The sequence below is a fragment of the Camelus bactrianus genome, chromosome 33, assembly GCF_048773025.1.
Source record: "Camelus bactrianus isolate YW-2024 breed Bactrian camel chromosome 33, ASM4877302v1, whole genome shotgun sequence".
Lineage (NCBI taxonomy): Eukaryota > Metazoa > Chordata > Mammalia > Artiodactyla > Camelidae > Camelus > Camelus bactrianus.
In genome coordinates this window covers 4,829,405-4,850,546 of record NC_133571.1, presented here as the reverse complement: position 1 = coordinate 4,850,546, position 21,142 = coordinate 4,829,405, and the positions used below count along the sequence as shown (strand labels likewise).

General features: G+C 38.4%; 1 protein-coding gene across 2 annotated transcripts in view; it reads left to right on the top strand.

Moving 5' to 3' along the window:
• The window catches only part of GUCY1A2 (guanylate cyclase 1 soluble subunit alpha 2), a 262,757-nt gene that overhangs the window by 33,401 nt on the left and 208,214 nt on the right, over positions 1–21,142 (top strand). For both annotated transcript variants that reach the window (XM_074357101.1, XM_074357102.1), the window contains exon 3: positions 4,685–4,806. In XM_074357101.1, the coding sequence (XP_074213202.1) occupies positions 4,685–4,806 (122 nt within the window). The remainder of the gene's footprint in view (positions 1–4,684; positions 4,807–21,142) is intronic.

Genomic DNA, 21,142 nt, shown 5'->3' with positions numbered 1-21,142 from the left:
ATTTTCCATAATGGCTACACCAAATTACATTCCCACCAACAGGGTAGGAGGGTTCCTTTTTTCCCACACTCTCTCCAGCATTTTTTATTTGTGGACTTCTTAATGATGGCCATTCTGACTGGTGTGAGGTGATAACCTCATTGTAATTTTGGTTTATGTTTCTCTGACAATTAGTTCTATTGAGCATCTTTTTACGTGCCTATCGGTCATCAGCATGTCTTCATTGGAGAAATGTCTATTTAGGTCTTCTGCGCATTTTTTGGATTGGGTTGTTTGGGTTTTTTGTTATTGAATTGTATGAGCTGTTTGTATATTCTGGAGGGTAAGCCCTTGTCAGTTGCATTGTTTGCAAGTGTTTTCTCCCAGGCTGTGGGTTGTCTTTTCCTTTTATATATGGTTTCCTTTGTTGTGCAAAAGCTTGTAAGTTTAATTAGATCCCGTTTGTTTATTTTTGCTTTTATTTCTATTGCCTTGGTAGACTGACCTAGGAGAACATTGCTATGATTTATGCCAGAGAATGTTTTGCCTGTGTTCTGTTCTAGGAGATTTATGGTGCCCTGTTTTCATTTATGCTTCATGTTCTACCTCAATATGTCAGATTGACTCTGTTTTCTATATAAACTCTACATATGCATTTCACTTGGATAGCTTCTTGTTTATGTAGCACAGGCTTCTTCCCTCAACCCCAAGTGAGGAAAGAAGGCATTGAAGTGTATGTCTTTATGTTAGTCTCTCTTTAACTCAAGGTTTTAGGAAATGGACTAGTTTGGGGAGCAGTATTGGGGTGTGGGAGTGGGGAAGAATAGTGAGAAGCAAAATGGATAAGTAAGAGATGGGCAGTGTTTACCTTAGGAATTAAAAGGAATGCAGAACTGGGGAAAATCCAGTTTACGAGGACAATTTTTGTGATGTCCTTCCTGCTGTTACCTTGGGCCCTTCTCTCTGCATCTTTACTGTGTAGTACAGAGCAAGGGACTGAGAAAATGTGCTTTGGAAGTAGACATGCCAGATTTACTAGATTTAAAGTCAGGTTGTACCTTTGAATGATCATGGACAGATTCCTTAATCTCCCCGAGTCTCAGTTTTCTCATTTAAAAAAATGAGAATAATAGCAGGATAGGGGTGAAGTTCAAATGAAAGATTAATTATAATAACGTGGTAAGTCATGTAATCACATAAAGCAGTGCAGTGCTTGGTACACAAAGGGAATCAATACGTCTGTTGAATCATTATTACCACTATTGTATCTGACTCTTCGTCCTCAATTTTTGTTGTCTTTCCCTGCATCCTCTTGCTGTGTGCTTTAACTGTCTTCCTGGAGCCTTTAAAAGTTTGGAATCAGTTATTTAGCATCAGAAACTAAACATATCCAGTTCACATTCCAGCTACAGTTTTCTTCTTGCAGAGAATTTGGATTTTTTTTAAATCTTAATTTCTTCCTCTAGAATGCCTAACCCAACTGCTCTCACTGCTGTTTATACTACATGACTCCTACTGGTCTCTAGGTCAAAAAACCCAGATTACTATCGTAGTGAAGACAAAGTAGGGGTTTCTTTAAAACTTGGATTTGGATAACACATGAAAATCTTTCTGAGATATAATTTTTATTTGTTATATATCTTAACCACCACAGTATAAATAAATATATTTTCAGAATCATGCCATTCATTTTATACTTCTGCCAGAATAAGCATCCTTGTGCTAATATCACAGGTAGGACTGCCACCAACCTCATATTGGCCTGGGACACCATTTCCTATAGGCATCTCAGATTAAACTATGACTCCAATTATCACCGTGCGCCCTGTGTTTGTTTTATACAGCCAACCTTCTGTTCTCTCTCTCTCTCTTTTTTTTTTTTTTTTTTTGACAATTGAATAGCTAGAATAATTTCCATAGAACATTAGAAGGGAAATTAGAAGTGGGTTAGCCCTGATTATTCTGGGAAACAGACTTCAATGATATTACTTCATGGTCTCATGGTCAGATTTTGTGGCTTTAAATTATTTTATCTAAGAAGTGATCTAGCTTCTTTTTGATACATTTACATAGAATATCAATTTTTTAACTTTTTCTTCTTTTGTATGTATATATTGACACAGTGTACAATGTTGTCAATTTCTGGTGCACAGCACAGTGCTTCAGTCATATATGAACATACATATATTCGTTTATTCATATTCTTTTTCACTGTAAGTTACTACAAGATATTGAATATAGTTTCCTGTGCTATATAGTATAAACTTGTTGTTTATCTATTTTATATATATAGTAGTCAGTATCTGCAAATCTCAAATTCTCAATTTATCCCTTCCTACCCCCTTCCCCCCTTGTAACCATAAGTTTGTTTTCTATGTCTGTGAGTCTGTTTCTGTTTTATAAATAAGTTCATTTTGTCTTTTTTTTTTAGATTCTGCATATGAGTGATATCATATAGTATTTTTCTTTCTCTTTCTGGCTTACTTCACTTAGAATGACATTCTCCAGGGACATCCATGTTGCTGCAAATGGCGTTATGTTGTTGGTTTTTATGGCTGCATAGTATTCCATTGTATAAATATACCACAACTTCTTTATCCAGTCATCTGTCAATGGACATTTAGGTTGTTTCCATGTCTTTTTCTGAATAAAAACAGTAAATAAGATGAAAGCTAGTTATCTATTGGTTGCTCTCTGTTTTTGAAGTAATATACTGGGTACTTTATATCTGTTATTTTATTTAATACTAACAACTTATTTAATAGGATCATTATATTAAGTTTATTTCTACAGGTGAGAAAATTGAGGCTGTGAGAAAAAATATTTAAAGTCACTCTGATTAAAATGTTAGAGCTTGCATAAACTTGTATTTTGTCTGTGTTTAGCAACTGTGCTTCCCATTCCACCTTTTACTGAGTGATGCCTGCATCCTTGAAACTGTAGTAAAGCATTTTGCTTAACTGGTTTATTGGAATCTGATCGTAGTGAGGTGTACAAATATGAAACCCTTTTATTTTCTCTCTCCAGTCACTTCAGACATGCTGGGATGAGCCCTCTTTGATTCTAGGTTGGCTAGACTGCTCTGTTTTCCAAACTTCAGGGAGTTTAAGGTCCACTTCTGACCAGTTCAGACCTTCAGTCTCGTGTCCAGTCTCATTCTTCTGTCCCTCTCCGTCTGGGTCAGCCCTTGGCTTGAGGAGCTTGGAATGCAGTGTAGGGGGGATATCATGTGATTTTTTACTTCTCTGCTCTTGTCCAGTCCTTTCTGGTTCCCTTTCTCTCCTGATGTGTTTTATCAGGCAGCAAGAAAGTGTAAAATATTGGAAGCCTTGTTTAGTTCACTGGTGGTGGTGATAATTCTTTCTTGGCTGTGATGCCCCCGGCGAGGTATATGCACGGCTCTGCCTCTACTGCGGCAGCGCCCCGGCTCCTAGTCACGTGGACTTTACTCCGCAGTCTTTCTCGTGGAGTCCCTGTCCCTGGCTGCAGCCTCTAGACTGGGAAAGCAGTAGGATGAGACAGCCCAGGCTCACCTCTCTTCAGTGACGCCTCCCTAACCCACGGGAAGCTCGTATTTTTTTTTGCCTTGCCGAATGGCGGGACGGTTTGTATATTCTGGAGGGTAAGCCCTTGTCAGTTGCACTGTTTGCAAGTGTTTTCTCCCAGGCTGTAGGCTGTCTTTTCCTTTTGTATATGGTTTCCTTTGTTGTGCAAAAGCTTGTAATTTTAATTAGATCCCATTTGTTTATTTTTGCTGTTATTTCCATTGCCTTGGCAGGCCACTCCCAATCTGGCACTCTTTTCCCTGTTAATAACTTTCTCTGGAGTCCTCCACCGGGTCAGGTACAGAGGGGTGAGCGGGGGTTCCACCACCTCGGCGGGTATCACTGAGGAGCGAGAGTCCTTCGTGTGTGTGTGTGTGTGTGTGTGTGTGTGTGTCTGTGTCTGTGTGTCTGTATGTGTGTGTGGGTTGATTCACTCTTCCAATTATTTCTTATCAGGTCTTCCCCATTCCGTCGCCGCTGTATGCCGGTGGTGAGCGGTGGCAGTGACGGCTCCTTTGGGACTGGGGCGCGTTTGAGCCCCGCGGTCTTCAGCTGTGGTGCCCTGGCTAATTCAGAGGCGCCTGGAAAGTTCCCGTCCACACAGGCAGCTTGTCTTTCAGTCCTCACAAGAGCCCTGGGGGAACATCTCCGTGTTACGGGGAGGAAAGTTAGACTAACAGGGACTAGATTACTTGCCCCAAGTCTCACAGACAGCAAATGGCAGGCCTGTGATACGGGTTCTGTTGGACCCCAAACGCTTTATTTGCGTATTTGTTACCCACGCACCACACTGCTGTCGCCTTGGCTGTGACAGAGGTGAAGATGTATTTACTTTCAATGTAGTTAGTGCCAGTGCACCAAATTAGCTGTGTTAATTCTTCTTGTAGGCAAACTCCATATAGAAACAAATTGCCAGCAGCTATAAAGCATTCAAATAAAGAAACATTAGCTCTACAAACTGATGTATTTTCTGGTTGCTTCTTATTAATGATTGCTTCCAGTTCCAGGTCCGCACTGCTCATGCTGATGTTAATGGTGGGTTATGCCAGAAATTATGTCTTAAAGCTTCAGTTATTTTAAAATGTGATTATGCTTTTGTGTATCTGTATTCGCAGATGCTTTAAAATTTTCCCTGTATGCTAATTTTGTTTTCTTCTTAGTTACAGGGATGCAGAAAAGAATTTCTACAATATCTCTAACCGATGCTCCTACGCAGACCATTCCAACAAAGAAGACGCTGAAGAGGTCTCAGGCATTCTGCAGTGCACTGCTAATGTACTCGGTATAGTAACTGCATATTTAAAAGGTTGAGAGAATGAATGAGGGGAAAGGGGGGAAAGAAAAAGGGTAAGTGTTTCATTTTCTCCTAAGGAGAGATTTGGAGACTATGACAAGACCTTGTGTTCAAGTGATTTAATTTCAACACTTGTGATGATGTTTAAGTGGAAATTACATGTGGGCCATTCACTTGGAGATTAGAAAACATCACATTAAAAATACTTACATTCCAGGCAAACTTTTACAAGTATTCATATGTTAGTATTATTAGCTTCCTGAAATCCGTATTCCTGTGGCTCTTATTCTCAGCTCAAATTGGGGCTCTTTCTCTTTTCTCAAAGCCAATACTTTATTATTATTATTGTTATTATTATTATTATTACTACTACTACTACTACTTACTCACTGTTTCTGGAATGCCCTGGCTGGGCCTGGAGAGTGGCTCACAGGTGCTCACAGTAGACGCTACAACTCAAAGGCAGTGAGCCAGCTCATCTGTGGAAGTCTGTGCCCTTCTTATGGGGCATGGGGGGTGTCCACCTTGAAGATACTAGTATTTATTACAGAGGGCTGTTTTTAGGTGCTCTCAGCATGGGAAGGGATACTGTTTTAAGCGGCACTGAATCACATAGCCACAAGATACTGTAATTCAGACGTACTGTCTTACGCTCTGAAGTCCTTGGGGTATGAGAGCTACCTGCTTTATATGCAGAGTTGATACCATAGCAGGAATATTTTTTGCTCTAATGTCTTACAGAGTTTTTTAGGGAAAAATACCTCTTTCAATTTTTTTTTTTGAGTCTTCTTTTCTCCTTATGACTCAGACAGAAATCCACTGAGTACTGCAGAGTGGTGGTAGGGAACAGCAAACCTTAGTGACTGAATCCCTACAAAACTCAGAGGCACCTGTCTCTCAGGATCAGATTTTGGGGACTAGGGAAAACGTGCTTCCCTTTCTTTCCCTTTAGGATGAGTACTTTCCCTGGACATCTGAGTCCCTCTTACAAACAGATTCCAGGTGACCTTAACCCATGAATTTACCAGATTTTGCTAAACGTATCTGACTGCCAGAGGCAGACCTGGCTTCTACTCTCAAGCTGGGACTCCAGCTACACGTGACTATATTTTCTTCCTAGGTAACTTTTATAAATGTAAAATTTTATAATAAGAACAGGGACCTTTTGTGAGGGGAGGTATATAGACGTTAAGTGGTTTGTCCAAGACATCATGGGCTGTGAAGAGGAAGGCCAAAGATCTATTTACTTCAATCTTAGTGCAACTGCAGAAAGGTCATCCTACGTAAGTAAACATTATTAGTGCAGAAGATAAGGGTGAGAGTAAAGGGAGGATGGGGTTGGGCGTTACCCAAGAACTGTTCACAGTTTTCTGATTTTGTGTTTCTAAGGACTCTTCTGTAAGCAGTATCTATTTCTTTTGACACATTGTGATGTCTGAAAGGGTAAGGTGAGATGATGTGCCACTAACAGGGATGTATCAGAATTTTGGCGGAGGGATGTTTAATATATTGAAAACTTGTTCTTTTTAAGTTTTTATTGAGTCATGGTCAGTTTACAATGTTGTGTCAATTTCTGGTGTACAGCACAGTTTTTCAATCGTACATGAGTATACATATATTCGTTTTCATATTCTTTTTCACCATGAGCTACTACAAGATCTTGACTATATTTCCCTGTGCGATACATATAAACTTGTTTATCTATTCCATATATACCTGTCAGTATTTATAAATCTCGAACTCCCAGTCTGTCCCTTCCCATCTCCCTCCCCACCGGCAGCCACAGGTTTGCATTCTATGTCTCTGAGTCTGTTTCTGTTTTATATTTAAGTTCATTTGTCTTCTGTTTTATTTTGTTTGTTTGTTTTTTAGATTCCACGTGTGAGTAATATCATATGGTATTTTTCTTTCTCAAAAATTGCTCTTTACTTACCAATTTTCTAAATGATTCCCTGCATCTCACATCGTCTTTCCTTATGCTCGCCACTTTGAGAATCACTGAGTTAGAGGGAGTAAGAGGTGTTCAAGACGGTGAAGATATAAGAAAAATTAAAGACATCCGAACTGTGACTTGCAAATAAGTGTGCATAGTTCCCGTAAGAAACTCTAGGTCAAACAATTTGATACAGTAACCATCAGGTGATACTGTTGGCCCAGCACAGTTTAGCTGCCTTTCAGAAGGTGTCATGCGATAGATTAAGTTAATGAGTGAAAAGGACAGGCAGTTTGCTGCCTGATGATATTAGGGAAGGGCTAGTTTTTAAACAAATACTTATAATTTAGAAAGTGACTATAACAGGGTTTGGATTTCCATAAGTATTACATTTTTCTAGAAAAGACAGTATTTTTTCTGATCTGATTTTTCCCTGTAAATAATGACGGGTTATTCTCAAAATGTAAAAAAAGCACAATCTTGTAAAAATTTAAGTTTTTGAAGAATAAAACTCTGACTGCTACCATTCCCAAGATGCTGATGTGTACGCCTAAGAGGTGGCTGTTCTCTTTTGAATAATGTCCTTCCATAATTCTTGAAATACAGACTGAGGACACAGACAACGGCTTTACTGGTCATATTCAGTGAAAGCTCTTTGCTTTAACAAGTCACTGAATTGTAATTAATCTTAGTTTGCTTAGACCTCATCTTTTAAAAAAATTACACCTAAAGTCTCCCGTGCAATCATTTATGTGAGTTGATTAACTTACTGGACAGAAAAACAACATACGAGAAAGAGAGCCTGTTTTGAGTGGAGGGGTTTAGCTTGGAGAAATAGAATTTCAACCAGTTTAAGAAAAAAATAGATGCCTGAAAATCTCTGTGAATGCCAGAGGGCAGTTTTCCAACTCTATGATTTATATTTACCACCTTTGGGAGGTGTGGGTAGAATATTGGTGGACTGGAATTGGGGAATATGTATTCCTCTTAACTTCTTAACCTGCTGCAGGGTTGTGGTCGTGGTAGAGACTAGAATTGTGTTTGTTCACTCATCTGTATGTTGTATTTCACCTGTCATAAAAATGATTCAAAGTCATAGGTCAGAAAATACGATCAGAGTAACAAATTTTTCTCTTTTCAAAATGACTGTCTCTATTGACTTAGCGTAAAGTCCTCTAGATGGTTTGACAATTTACTGGCTCGTCAGGCTGAAGTTTGAGTTTAGTGTCTGGCGTGGAATGAAAAGGGTAACTTGAAGAGAAGGAGAAAGCTTGTTTGCAGAAGACCAGTGATGCCTCCGTCCCATGGCCTCTTCTCTAGGACTCCCTGGAAACACATGGGTGTCACAGAGTAGTTTATGCCCTATGTAGTAATGGCAAAGGACTATTTGTAGACATCAACATTTTGCCATTCATTTTCTTTTGCTGGCTTAGAAACCCAGATATTGTTATACTGCCTCATTATTTACAAATGAGGGATATTAAGGAAGACCTCTCCTTAGTTTGTTGCAATGGCATAAAGGATACACAAAGAGAGAGAGTTGTGAACAATGCCCTCCCTACTTGACACTTTTAGTACTTTATTTGGTACTTTGTCTTTTGCGTACCAAAATGATCTTCCAATTTTAGTTGTCTGAAAAATGTAAACCTTTCCCAGCCGTAATCTGCAAAACTCATTTGTAATTCCAATTAAGTCAAATTGTGTTTATAGTCTTACGAGGTTTATACAGCATTGAATATCGTGTTGGAAATTGTAACAGTTGATTGGTACAGTGGAGCATCTATGCTGAAGCGTGAAAGGTCTGTACTGTGTTGCTTAAGTGTTGCCACCTGATCCTGTATCTTGGGTTTAGGTAATGTTGGGGAGAGGAAGGCAGAGGATTGAGTAGGGAAGCTTAAGGGAGAAGGATGATAAAATTGTGTAGCTCCCTTTGCCATAATATAATTGAAGATAAACAAGGGTTTTGAGCATTTCAGTTTCAACAGGCTTTAACACTATTACTGGGGTTGTGGGTGTTTTGTTGTAGCATCAAGAGCCATAGGCAATAGATGTGTAGGATGGATGCATGGTGTAGGATAAAGTCACTTCACAGTAGGGCACAAATCAAATAGAAATGAGAGATCTAAGGTAACTCATCTACTAATGAATTATGGCAAACAGAGGTTTACTATTTTAATAAACATCAGTTATTTACTAAATATTAACACAGTATAGTTAAACAATGTTGTTGAAGTATAGTTAGTTTACCGTGGGTTAATTTCTTGTGTACAGCATAGTGATTCAGTTATATATATATTCCTTTTCGTATTCTTTTTCATTATAGGCTATGAAAAAGTAGTGAATATAGTTCCCTGTGATACACAGTAAGACCTTGCTGTTTATCTATTTTATGCATAGTAGTTACTATCTGCAAATCCCAAACTCCCAATTTATCCCTACACCCTGCCTTTCCCACCTGTTAATTACAAGTTTGTTTTCTATGTCTGTGAGTCTGTTTCTGTTTTGTAAATAAGTTCATTTGTGTCATTTTTTAAAAGATTCCACATATAAAGTGATATTTTATGATATTTAAAGAATACTCATTAAAATTTTGTTTTAAAGGTTTTCTGTAGAGTGGGGCTTTATTGTCTCCAAAAACTTAGCTCATTTAAAGTCGGTGTCAGAGTAATGTTTTCATGGGATTATTTGTTGGAAAAGTACGAATGAACTGAATGGAGGGGATGACCTTTGGGGCATGTCCTCACACTATTTCCCTGATACCAGGGACCCTGAAGTTCTGTGAAAGCAGAGCTCCCCATAAAGTGCACCTGACTCCAGAATCATTAGTTGGTATGGAATGGAACTTTTTGTTGTTACCTGTTTTTATATAAGCAATAATTTATTGCTTTTCTGTTAACTTGTATGTACTTTTTGGTTTTATGATTTAGAATGTGCATTTAACAGCCTTTTAATTGGCTATAGAACTGTGAAGAGTTAGCTTTACTTAGGATTAAGACCTGTGTGTGGGAGGTTTCTTCGAATAACTCTGAATCATGTAATTGCTTAGTGAATTAGCATATGCTTAACATATTTACATATTGGAGAACTAGTTGATGCAATAGCCACTTACCATTTTTGATGATGAATTAAGATTGATAGCAATAAATAAATTCTGCCAATATAGTTCTTATTACTATAACTTGGTAACTGATCAGTTTTCTCTTTCATTAAAAGTAAGTTAAAAGTAAATAGTGTCAGGATTTTAATGAGATGAGTTGGAGTTAGGGTGGCTGGAAGGGAACTGATTGATTAGCTGATTCAATAATGACATTATAATATAGTAATGTAGAGCAGAGACTAGAGCCAGACTACTTAGGTATGAAAACATACTTACTAGCTGTATTAACTGGAGTGAGTTACTTAATCTTTCCATGCTTTGTATTTCTCATTTTTAAGTGGGGATAATATAATTAAATACCTCCTAGAGCTGTTAGAAAGATGAAATAATTCATATAAGTACTTAGAGCAGCAGCCTGATCTATAACAAATGCTGAAGTGTTTGCTCTTATTATTGAATATTCAAAAAATAATGTTTGCATCAGAAATGGGAGGTCACCGTTGCTCACTTTTATAGCTGAGGAAACATATTTTGAGACACTAACTTGTTAAGTTTCTTTGTCAGTGATGCCAAGCTGCAAAAGGAGGATTTAAACCCAAATCAGTGTGATTCCAAACCTTTCCCTGCTTCATGCTGTATTCAAAGGTTTTTGGACTAAGATTGACTTTACATCACACCTCTAATGCTAATTACACAAGTCTCTCCAGTTCTCTGAAATGAGAAAATCGTCATGATATCGAATTTTACTCAGCTAATTACTATTTGAAAGTGTACTAGGGATTCTTGCTTGCATCTAATGGGTAGTAGCAAAAAAGTTTTGACTATTTCTCATCAGCATTGAGGAGAATGCAGTTTCTTTGTAATTTGAATCATTTGCAGGTTAGAAGTTTTTTTTTTTTTTTTTTTTTTAAGATTTCAGGAGTTGACTCCTCTCCATCTTGGCTGCATCAATTTACACTCCCACCAACAGTATAGGAAGGAGGGCTCCCTTTTCTCCACACCCTCTCCAGCATTTATCATTTATAGACTTTTTAATGATGGCCGTTATGACCAATGTGAGATTATACCTCATTGTGGTTTTGATTTGCATTTGTCTAATACTTCGTGATATTGAGCATCTTTTCATGTAGTCTGTTGGCCATCTTTGGAGAAATATCTACTTAGGTTTTTTGCCCATTTTTTGATTTGGTTGCTTTTTTTGTTTTTGTTTTTGATATTAAGCTGTGTGATCTGTTTGTATATTTTGGAAGTTAATCCCTGGTCAGTCCCACTGTTTGCATATATTTTCTCCCATTCTCTGGGTTGTCTTTTTGTTTTGTCTGTGGTTACCTTTGCTGTGCAAAAGATTTTAAGTTTAATTAGGTCCCATTTGTTTATTTTTGCTTTTATATCTATTACTTTAGGAGATGGATCCAATAAAAAAATTTCTGTGATTTATGTCAAAGAGTTCTGTGTATGTTTTCCTCTAAGAGTTTTAAGATATCTGGTCTTACATTTAAGTCTTTAATCCATTTTGAGTTTATTTTTGTGTATGGTGTTAGAGAATGTTCTAATTTTATTCTTTAACGTGTCTCTGTCCAGGCTTCTCAGCACCACTTAATGAAAAGACTGTCTTTTCTCCATTTTACATTCTTGCCTCCTTCGTCATAGACTGACTTGAAGTGCATGGGTTTATTTCTGGGCTGTCTATCCTGTTCCATTGATCTGTGTGTCTGTTTTTGTGCCAGCACCATACTGTTTTGATTACTGTAGCTTTGTCATATAGTCTGAAGTCAGGGCGTGTGATTCCTCTAGCTCTGTTCTTCTTAAGATTGTTTTGGTGATTCTGGATCTTTTGTGTTTCCATGCAGATTTAAAAAATACTTGCCCTACTTCTGTGAAAAATATCATTGGAAATTTAACAGGGATTGCATTGAATCTGTAGATTGCCTTGGATAGTATGGCCATTTTAACAGTATTGAGTCTTCCAGTCCAAGAACACAGTATATCTTTCCATCTATTTGTCTGTTCTTCATTTTCTTTAATTGGCATCTTAGTTTTCAGAGTACAGGTCTTTTGCCTCCTTAGGTAGGTTTATTCCTAGGTATTTTATACTTTTTGATGTGATGATAAATGAGATTGTTTACTTAACTTATTGCTGATACTTTATTAACAGTGTTTAGAAATGCAACAGATTTTTGTATTTTAGTTTTATATTCTTCAACTCTACTGAATTCATTGATGGGCTTTGGTAGTTTTCTGGTAGCATCTTTAGGATTTTCTGTGTATAGTTTCATGTCATCTGCCAACAGTAACTGTTTCACTTCTTTTCCAATTGGATCCATTTTATTTCCTTTTCTTCTCTGATTGGTCTAGCTAAGATTTCCAAAACGATGTTGAATAAAAGTGACGAGAGTAGGTAACCTTGTCTTGTTCTAGTTCTTAGAGGAAATGTTTTCAGGTTTTCACTGTTCAGTATGATGTTAGCTGTGGGTTTGTCATGCATGGCCTTTATTATGTTGGGGTCTGTTCCCTCTATGTTCACTTTCTGGAGGGTTTTATCATAAGTGGATGTTGAATTTTATGAAAAGCTTTTCTGCCTCTATTGAGATGATCATATAACTTATATACTTCAATTTGTTAATGTGGTGTATCACATTGGTTGAGTTGTGACTATTGAAAAATCTTTGTATTCCTGAGATAAATTCCAATTAATCATAGTTTATGATCTTTTAATACATTGTTGGATTATATTTTGTTGAGAATTTTTTCGTCTTTGTTCATCACTGATGTTTACCTGTAATTTTCTTTTTTGTGCTATCTTTTTCTGTTTTTCACTGTCAGGGTGATTGGGCCTTATACAATGAGTTCAGAAGTGTTTATTTCTATGCAGTTTTTTGGAATAGTTTCAGAAGGATAGGCATTCATGCTTTTCTAAATGATTGGTAGCATTCTCCTGTGAAGCCATCTGGTCCTGGACTTTTGTTTGTTGGTAGTTTTAAAATTGTGATTCAATTTCAGTACTGGTTATTGATCTATTCATATTTTCTATTTCTTCCTGGTTCAGTCTTGCGGGTTGTGCCTTTCTAAGAATTTGTCCATTTCTTCTAGGTTGTCCATTTTATTGGCATACAGTTGCTCATAGTAACCTCTCAATGATCCTTTGTGTATCTGTGGTGCTGGTTGCAACTTCTTCTTTTCCATTTCTGATTTCATTGATTTAGGCCCTCTCCCTTTTTTTCTTAATGAGTCTGGCTAAAGTTTTATCAATTTTGTTTACCTTTTCAAAGAATTAACTTTTAGTTTAATTAATCTCTTCTATTGTTTCTTAGTCTCTATTTCATTTATTTCTGCTCTGATTTTTATGATTTCTTTCCTTCTACTAACTTTGGGTTTTGTTTGTTCTTCTTTAGTTACACTATGATATAGATGTTTGCTTTAAGTTACTGATTTCTTAATTTCAAAGGCATTTTAATAACCCTGCATTTGTACTCTCTTTTTATGATTACTGTTTTGATATCAGATTTTGCATCTAATTGTTCTGTGTATCCCTTATCTGCTTATTGTGGATACAGATAATTTCACTACTTTTGTCTTTTAACCTCCCGACTGGTTTGTGTGTGGATGGTTTCCTACCTTCACTGTATGTTTGCCTTTACTGGTGAGCTTTTCCATTTTGTAATTTTTTTCTTTCTAGTTGTGGCCTTTTCTTTTCTGCTTGTAGAAGTTCCTTTAACATTTGTTCTAAAGTTGGTTTGGTGATGTTGAATTCTGTTAGCTTTTGCTTGTCTGTGAAGCCTTTTATTTCCTCATCAAATCAGAATGAGAGATTTGCTGGGTAGAGATTTTTCCCTTTCATCACTTTAAATATATCATGCCACTCCCTTCTGGCCTGCAGAGTTTCTGCTGAAAAATCAGCTGAAAGTCTTATGGTAGTTCCCTTGTGTGTTATTTGTTGCTTTTTCCTTATTGCTTTTAATATTCTCTATCTTTGAATTTTGTGATTTTGATTATAATGTATCTTGGTGTGTTCCTCTTTGGGTTAATCCTGTATGAGACTCTCTGTGCTTCCTATTCTTGGTTGACTGTTTCCTTCCCCCAGTTAGGGAAGTTTTCTGCTATGATCTCTTTGAGTATGTTCTCAGGCCCTTTCTCTCTCTCTTCTCCTTTTGGGAACCCTATAATGTGAATATTAGGGTTTTTGTTGTTGTCCCAGAGGCCCCTTAAATGGTACTCATTTCTCTTCATTCTTTTTTTCTGTATGTGGTAGTGATTTCCATCACTCTGTCATCCAGCTCCCTGACCTGTTTTTCTGCATCATTTATCTAGTATTATTCACTTTGGTGTATTTTTTATTTCAGTTATTGAATTTTCAGCTCTGTTTGGTTGTTCTTCATATTTCCCAACTCTTTGTTGAAAACTTCTAACTTCTCACACTATGCATCCGTTCTCCTCCCAAGTTCTTTGTTCATCTTTACCATCATTACTCTGAACTCTTTCTCAGGTAGATTGCCTATCTCCATGAGGTTGTCTCTCTCTATGTCAGTTTTTCTTCTGGGATTTTATCTTGGTCCTTTATCTGGAACATATTCCTCTGCTGCCTCATTTTGTCTCAATTTGTTTACATATTCATGTATGTGGTAGTTTAGTTTTGTTTCTTGACCTTGGAGAAGGGGTCCTCTCTAGGAGATGTCCTGTGCATCCTAGCAGTGCACTCTTTTCCTGTCACTCTTGGGCCAGTCTCCAGCTGGTCCCAGGATAGGGACTGGCCTGCATATGTGGAGTCATTCTGCAGGCTGTGGGATCACAGTAATCTTGATTTTGCTGTCTGCCCCTAGTGGGTGAGACTGTTCTAGGGGATTGAGCAGGCTGTCTGGTGGGAGGGGCCAGTGCCTGCCCAGTGGTGGGTTGAGCTGGGTCTTTGCCCTCTGGTGGGAAGGGCTGCATCTAGGGGCATGTCAAGAGGCAGCTGTGAGCTTAGGAAGTGTTTAGGCAGCTTGTCTGCTATGTGTGTGTGTGTGTGTGGGGGGGGGTGCTGTGTTTCCTCCCAGTTAGTTGTTTGTCCTGAGGCATCCCAGCACTGGAGCCTACAAGGTGTTGGGTGGGGCCAGGTCTTGGTGCCTATGACCCAAGCAAGATGTCAGCCTCCATGGGAGTTCATACAGAGGAATACTCCCCAATATGTCTGCCACCAATGTCTGTGTCCCCAGGGTGAGCCGCAACTACCCTCCCGAGACCCTCCAAGACCCACAGGTAGGTCTGGTCCCAGGAGAATTTGTGTGTGTTCTTCAAGAGGGAAGTCTATTTCTCCCAGCCCTGTGGAGCTCCTACAGTTATTCCCCCCTTGCCTTCAAAAACAAATGCTCTGGGGGCTCCTCTTCCTCAGGTTGGACCCCCTGGGCCGGGGAGCCCAATGTGGGGTTCAGAGCTCTCACTCCTGTATAGAACCTCTGCAGTATAATTATTCTCCAGTTTAAATGAGTCTCTCACCCAGGAGGTATGGGGTTTGATTATATCATGAGTCCACCCTTCCTACCTGTCTTTTTGTGGTTCTTTGTGTCTTTAGTTGTAGGAGATCTTTCCTGGTAGGTTGGAGTGTTTTTCATCTGTGGTTGTTCTGGCCGAAACACCCTAAGGGCCAACCATGCCTACCAGACTGCTCATCGTAGTCAGCCTGCCTCAGCAGAAGAACCTATGCTGCCCACATAGAGGGTACCCTAGAGTAGATAGCTCTGGTGACCAGGGCATGCTTGACACCTTAATTCCAAAGCTAACCTGGCTCTTCGGCGAGGATGCCTAGGAAGCTCGAGTTTAATTCTTAGGGAATTTGGTACCAAGTCATACTTTCTGATACTAGAGGTTCTAGAACCTGGGTTTCTCTGTCTTATTTCTGAGAGAGGGTTGCTTCCTTGTACACCAATATGTTCTTTTCACTTACTTCACTTCTTTTTAGGACTTTAAGTTCTGCTTCTGAACCCTAAACGGGAATTGGAGCCCTGCTTCTCTTCACTGCCTTGTCTTCTGGATACAGGCTGAACGACTCCTGCTGCGTGCTGTGTGCTCTAGTCATGCCTTTGTTTTGGCTTTTCTTTATCTCTGCCAACTCTCTTTACTGCTGAGGACTGCTGGCTTAGACTGCCACTGTCTGTACCATACATTTATGATACCACATTTTTTTTTCTCTGATTTTCTCCTGTCTCTGCACAAGTGGGCATACTAGTTCTGGGTCAGTCTCTCCCTTTCTCATCCAGAGTCATTAACTTTGCACAGATGTGTGGTGGGTTGTTGTTTAACCAGTGTCAGAAATAGTGGGTCACACATAGCTTTAGTAAAATGCTGGGTTTAGTAACATTTTTTCTCTCTACCTCTCCTAGGACCAGAAATCCTATTAATCACCAGAGGAAAAATTTAGCCTACGGGGGAAACAGAGTGGGCAGCAGAGTGAGGGTGCAGCTGCTGTGGGAAAGGGAAGTTTTTGCTCTGTGAGCTTTCATAAAATAAGAGTCATTTTAGGGTCTTTTCAAAGAGATCAAGAGGGATTTCAGCCAGTGAAAAAGCAGAGCACTGATACATGGTCCTGATCTTTGTGAGTTATTCCACTGAGTGATTAGTGTGCAGAAAAATTTTGAGTGAAAATACTTCTGATTGCCATTGTTTTTCTACTTCTCATTCTGTTTTTCCTGATTCTGTGTACTTCCAACAACATTCTGACCCTTTTACCCCTTTACTCACTTCTGGGTGCTTAGGACTGTTTTTCACTTGGCTCTGTTTTTCTTTGTTTATATACCATTTCTTCTTCATTATTCTGATTCTTAATCCTTTATATCAATAAAAAAGAACAATGAAAATCTGCCAAGCATTTAAAAGTTTGCTCCTCTTACTTTGTCATCACCTTTTTGCTTTTGTGCCATATTTAAGCTTAATTTTTTAGATGGCAAAATTAGTAAGCAGGAGACTCTTAACTTGTTGCAAATCTATAAAACCTTTTTAAAGGTTCTAAATGATCACCAGGTCTTTAGCTGGGCTAAAATTTATTGTTGTATTAACTGCAGGAAAAGGTTTATTAATCCAGTGATATGTATGTATAATATTATACAGAATGTGTGTCTTATTAAAGAAACAGTTTTCAAGCATTTTGTTCCATCAGTACAAGTATTTACTGAGTATCTACTTTTGCAGTTCCTCTTATAGGTGCTGATGACTAGCAGGGGAAAAAACAGAGTGGAGGGTCAGACAACAACACCAACACCAAAACCACAAATAACAAAAACGATAATGTCAGAATGACGGGCTATGAAGTACAATAAGGCAATGGAATGTAAAAAAGGGTAGGGAAGGGCTTACATAATTAAATGTTAATCATTTTAAAATTCATTTAAGCAATTCTAATAGGATTTCACATGACTGTAGTGTTTATGTTGATTCAAAGCTCTAGGAATGAATTTTTTTTAAAACACACCATTTACTGTACCGTTGAGGAGGTTGATGAAAGTTCTGGTTTCCCCACTGTTGTCTGAGTAGCAACTGCCTCTACAAGGAGGCAGTGATGTTGTGTCATAGTATTTTGGGTTAAAAAAGGTCCCAGCTGGTGTTCACCATTCCACAGATATTTGCTGAGTATCCTCTATGTACCCAGGCCTGTGCTGTTCCTAACCTCTGCCCTCCTAGCACTGACAGTTTAGAAGCTCCTGGAAAGGCCACATGACATGAGGCATAACTTCTTTACTTAGGGGACAGAGTGGAATGCTGCCTTGTGTGGCCACTGGATGACAACCATCCCAAGAGAAGTGGAAGCCCCACCCACAAACAGACTGAAAAATTTGCGATTCAAAACTCTTGTAAGTTGTGAGACGGAGGACCTGTCAGAAAAAAAAAGCAAATCTAATACATCCTTAAGCTTTTTCTCAATCTCATTCTATCTCTGTCCCCACATGTACATACAGACTCGTATACACATATAAACATGTCTACAGATACAAACATGTAACTGTACACACTTGTATACATGTACATATATATGTAAATTACTCAGTGCTTTACTTTGTATAAAAAACTTTCCCGTATATTATTTTGTGACTCATTAAACTCTACAGTTGACTATTACTATCAGATTTTATAGATGAAGTAATTATTAAGGCCCAGATTGTAAGTGACTTACCCAAGATTACTTAGCTAATAAATGATTGAGGTTGAATTTGAATATACCTTCTCCAGCTTCTGAAAAGGAGCACAGTTCTTTTTACCATGACCAATTTTTCTGTTTCTGAAAATAAACGGTAATTGTAACACATCTTCCAGTTAGAAGAACCATCTGTTTCTTAAAAAAAATGAAACAAAACCAAACAAAAAGAACCTGTGTGTGTGCATGTTGTGTGTACACAGGTTTACTGTGTACTCTTGTATGGTACTGTGTATTACTTCAAGTTCTTGAATTAAAAGTTATTTTATAAATCAATTTTACCAATGATGATTCTGACAATAGAATTTTCCTATTTCCAAGTGGGAAATAGGAAAACAAAAAAAGAAGCCAGACAGCAAGAGTTTTGAGCTGATAAAAATGAGTAGAGTCTAGCTTATACTTCTATCATAGTACATTTCGTGTGTTTTTGTTACCGAGTCCAAACTTGTTCTGCTTGCCGCATGACAGGTCAATAAATCGGGAGACGAGGTGCTGGGGCAAGGAATAGTGACTTTATTCAGAAAGCCAGCAGACCGAGAAGGTGGCAGACTAATGTCTTGGAGAACCATCTTAACTCAAGTCAGAATTTGGGCTCCTTTTATGCCAAAAAGGGGAAGAGATGTGGCTGGTTGTTGCAAACTTCTTGCTGTAGGAATTCTTTGTTCTTACAGCTGTCCAGGTGGGTCAGGTCATGGTGCCTCTGTAAACCTCTAACAAAACAAATGTTATTTTCTATTCTGCAACTTGTTATCTTTATAAGAGTGCAAAAGTGTTAATATCCTTAAAGGTCAGGGCCTTGAGAACAGGCTCTCCAGTATATTTCAGATTAAAGGCAACATTCCTTTGAAAAAGGTGAAGAGCAAGCAAGACTGAGCCTAGAAAACGGCACAGGGTTAAAGCCAAAGGAACGGATCTAACACGGAGTCAGATTTGTTCTTTTGTTACACTTTTCCTGTTTGTCTTCATATCTTTCTCTTCAGTTTGACTGTGAGTACCTAGTGGTTGCATGCCATGTTCAATCCTTTGTAACAACACCAGCAAGGCAGAGGGCCTGGAAGGGTAGGGATCTGAAAAATATTGTTTGAAAGACAGATTGAGGAAACTGTTTTAGAGGAAGGAAAACTAAAGACACAAGACGAATAAGTGCAATGAATGATCCTGTATTGAATCCTGAACTAGAAAAAAAAGGAGCTGTAAAGAATATTATTGGGACAGTAAGATAAATTTGAATAAGGACTGTGGTATTTTTTCTTTAAAAGGTTTTCATTTGTTACTCTTTTCTGAAGCAGTTAATTCTCTTCTCTTACTTTAAAAAACATGTGTGTTTCATCCAGAGTTATACCAAAGTAATTAAAGTGAATTTTCTACTGGGGTTGTGTCTCCCCAAATCAAAAAAAAGTATTTATTCAATAAACCACAAAAATTAAACCAAAAGAAAACATCAGCAATCAAAAACAGTCCCCAAATATCCAGAGCAAAGTGTAAAATACTTATTTATCTATCACAGTGAGACACAAAGAGATGGGCAGAGTGTGTGGGGGTGATGCTCTGACGTACAGTGGCTCAGGGGAGGGACGGGGGGTCCAGTACTGTGTTGGGATACACAGGTTGGAGGGGGAGATTCCTGCTGCCCCTCACACTGTGGGCTCAGGGCCCCTTTGTAGGAATGTGTGTAGTGAGGTGGAGGCCGGGCACAGGCTGCCATGACAGGTTAGCCAAGTTGTTGGTAGGGGTACCCATCTAGCTAGTGGGGCCAGGCAGCCAGATGCGGACAAAGATGGATGGACGTCTGGACACATGGGTGGATGAATAACACAAGAGCAAGAGGGATGTAATGAGGGGGTCTTCTGAATTGAAGGCATCCCAGACGTGGGAAATAGAGATTGGCGGGGGGGGGGCCAAGGGGGTCAAGAGATGATGTGACCAAATCCAGCTTGAGCATTTGATGGTTGAGTACCAACTGGACTGCAGCCAGAGGTGGATCCTCATGGGTGGGGGGAGGTGAGACATCTTCAGAGGAGCCCCAGGGAGGAGGCGAGGTAACAGTATTGTACCAACATTAAATTTCCTCGTCTTTATAATTTTACTGCGTTCACGTAAGGGAGCATCCTTGTTTTCAGGAAATACATGCTGCAGTATTTAGTGGTAAAGGGACATGATGCAGGCTGCTTACTCTCAAATGGGGTGTGTGTGTGTGTGTGTGAGGGAGAGAGCAAGCGAGAGAGAGAAAGCAGATGGGGGTACATTTTTAATTAGCTGGTGAATCTTAATAAAAGAATATAGAAGCTTTTGTACCAATCTTGCAACTTTCCTCTAAGTTTAAAATTATATCAAAATAAAACATTTCTAAAAACTATTGTATAAAATTATACTTAAAATAGATTGTAAGTCAAAGGTACTTTGCCTTTCTACTTGGGTTGTAGCCCCAATTTAAAAAAACTCAAAACAAAACTAAGAAACACAAATGAGTTTAAGAGCTTGTAGTCTGTTTTTATACTTAGATATATTTTGCTTTTTCTAATATCGTCCACGAAAGCGTCAAATTCTATATAATCAGTGTCCAGATGGGAGCCCATTTATGGAGTTTATTTTCCTCAAGTTTTGTGGCCTTATAATCTGACTTTGTGATAAAACTGACTACTTCTATTGCTTAAGTTATTGATTTTCTTGATACTACAGTGAGCAGAATCTATCCTGGGACACATTCCTTTCTTCTTCTAGTCCTTTTCCTATTATTACATCTTTGAACTCCCAAATACTTCTTCTAAATTCAAATCCTTGTGAATCATTGACATAATTTTTTCTATAGACGCTGATCTTTTTTATTTTTTAATTGCTTCGCTGACATTTTAAATGCCCAGGGTAAATTATTTTTCACAGTCCATCATTAGCCATCAGATAATATTAAAGTGTGCTCTGGAAGTGTTTCTGTATTTAATAGCAGTGCTTTCTGTGTCTTTGTATGGCCGCTTGTACAGCTGGTTAAACAGAATCTTAATCTGAAATGAGACATCACACTATGTAGCTGTTTAGTTTTTAAACTGAGCTAATAGGACTTTAAAGCAAATTGTTTAGAAAATGATGGAAAACCCTGTGACAAAGACTATATATATTTAAAATTATTACCATTGCTCAG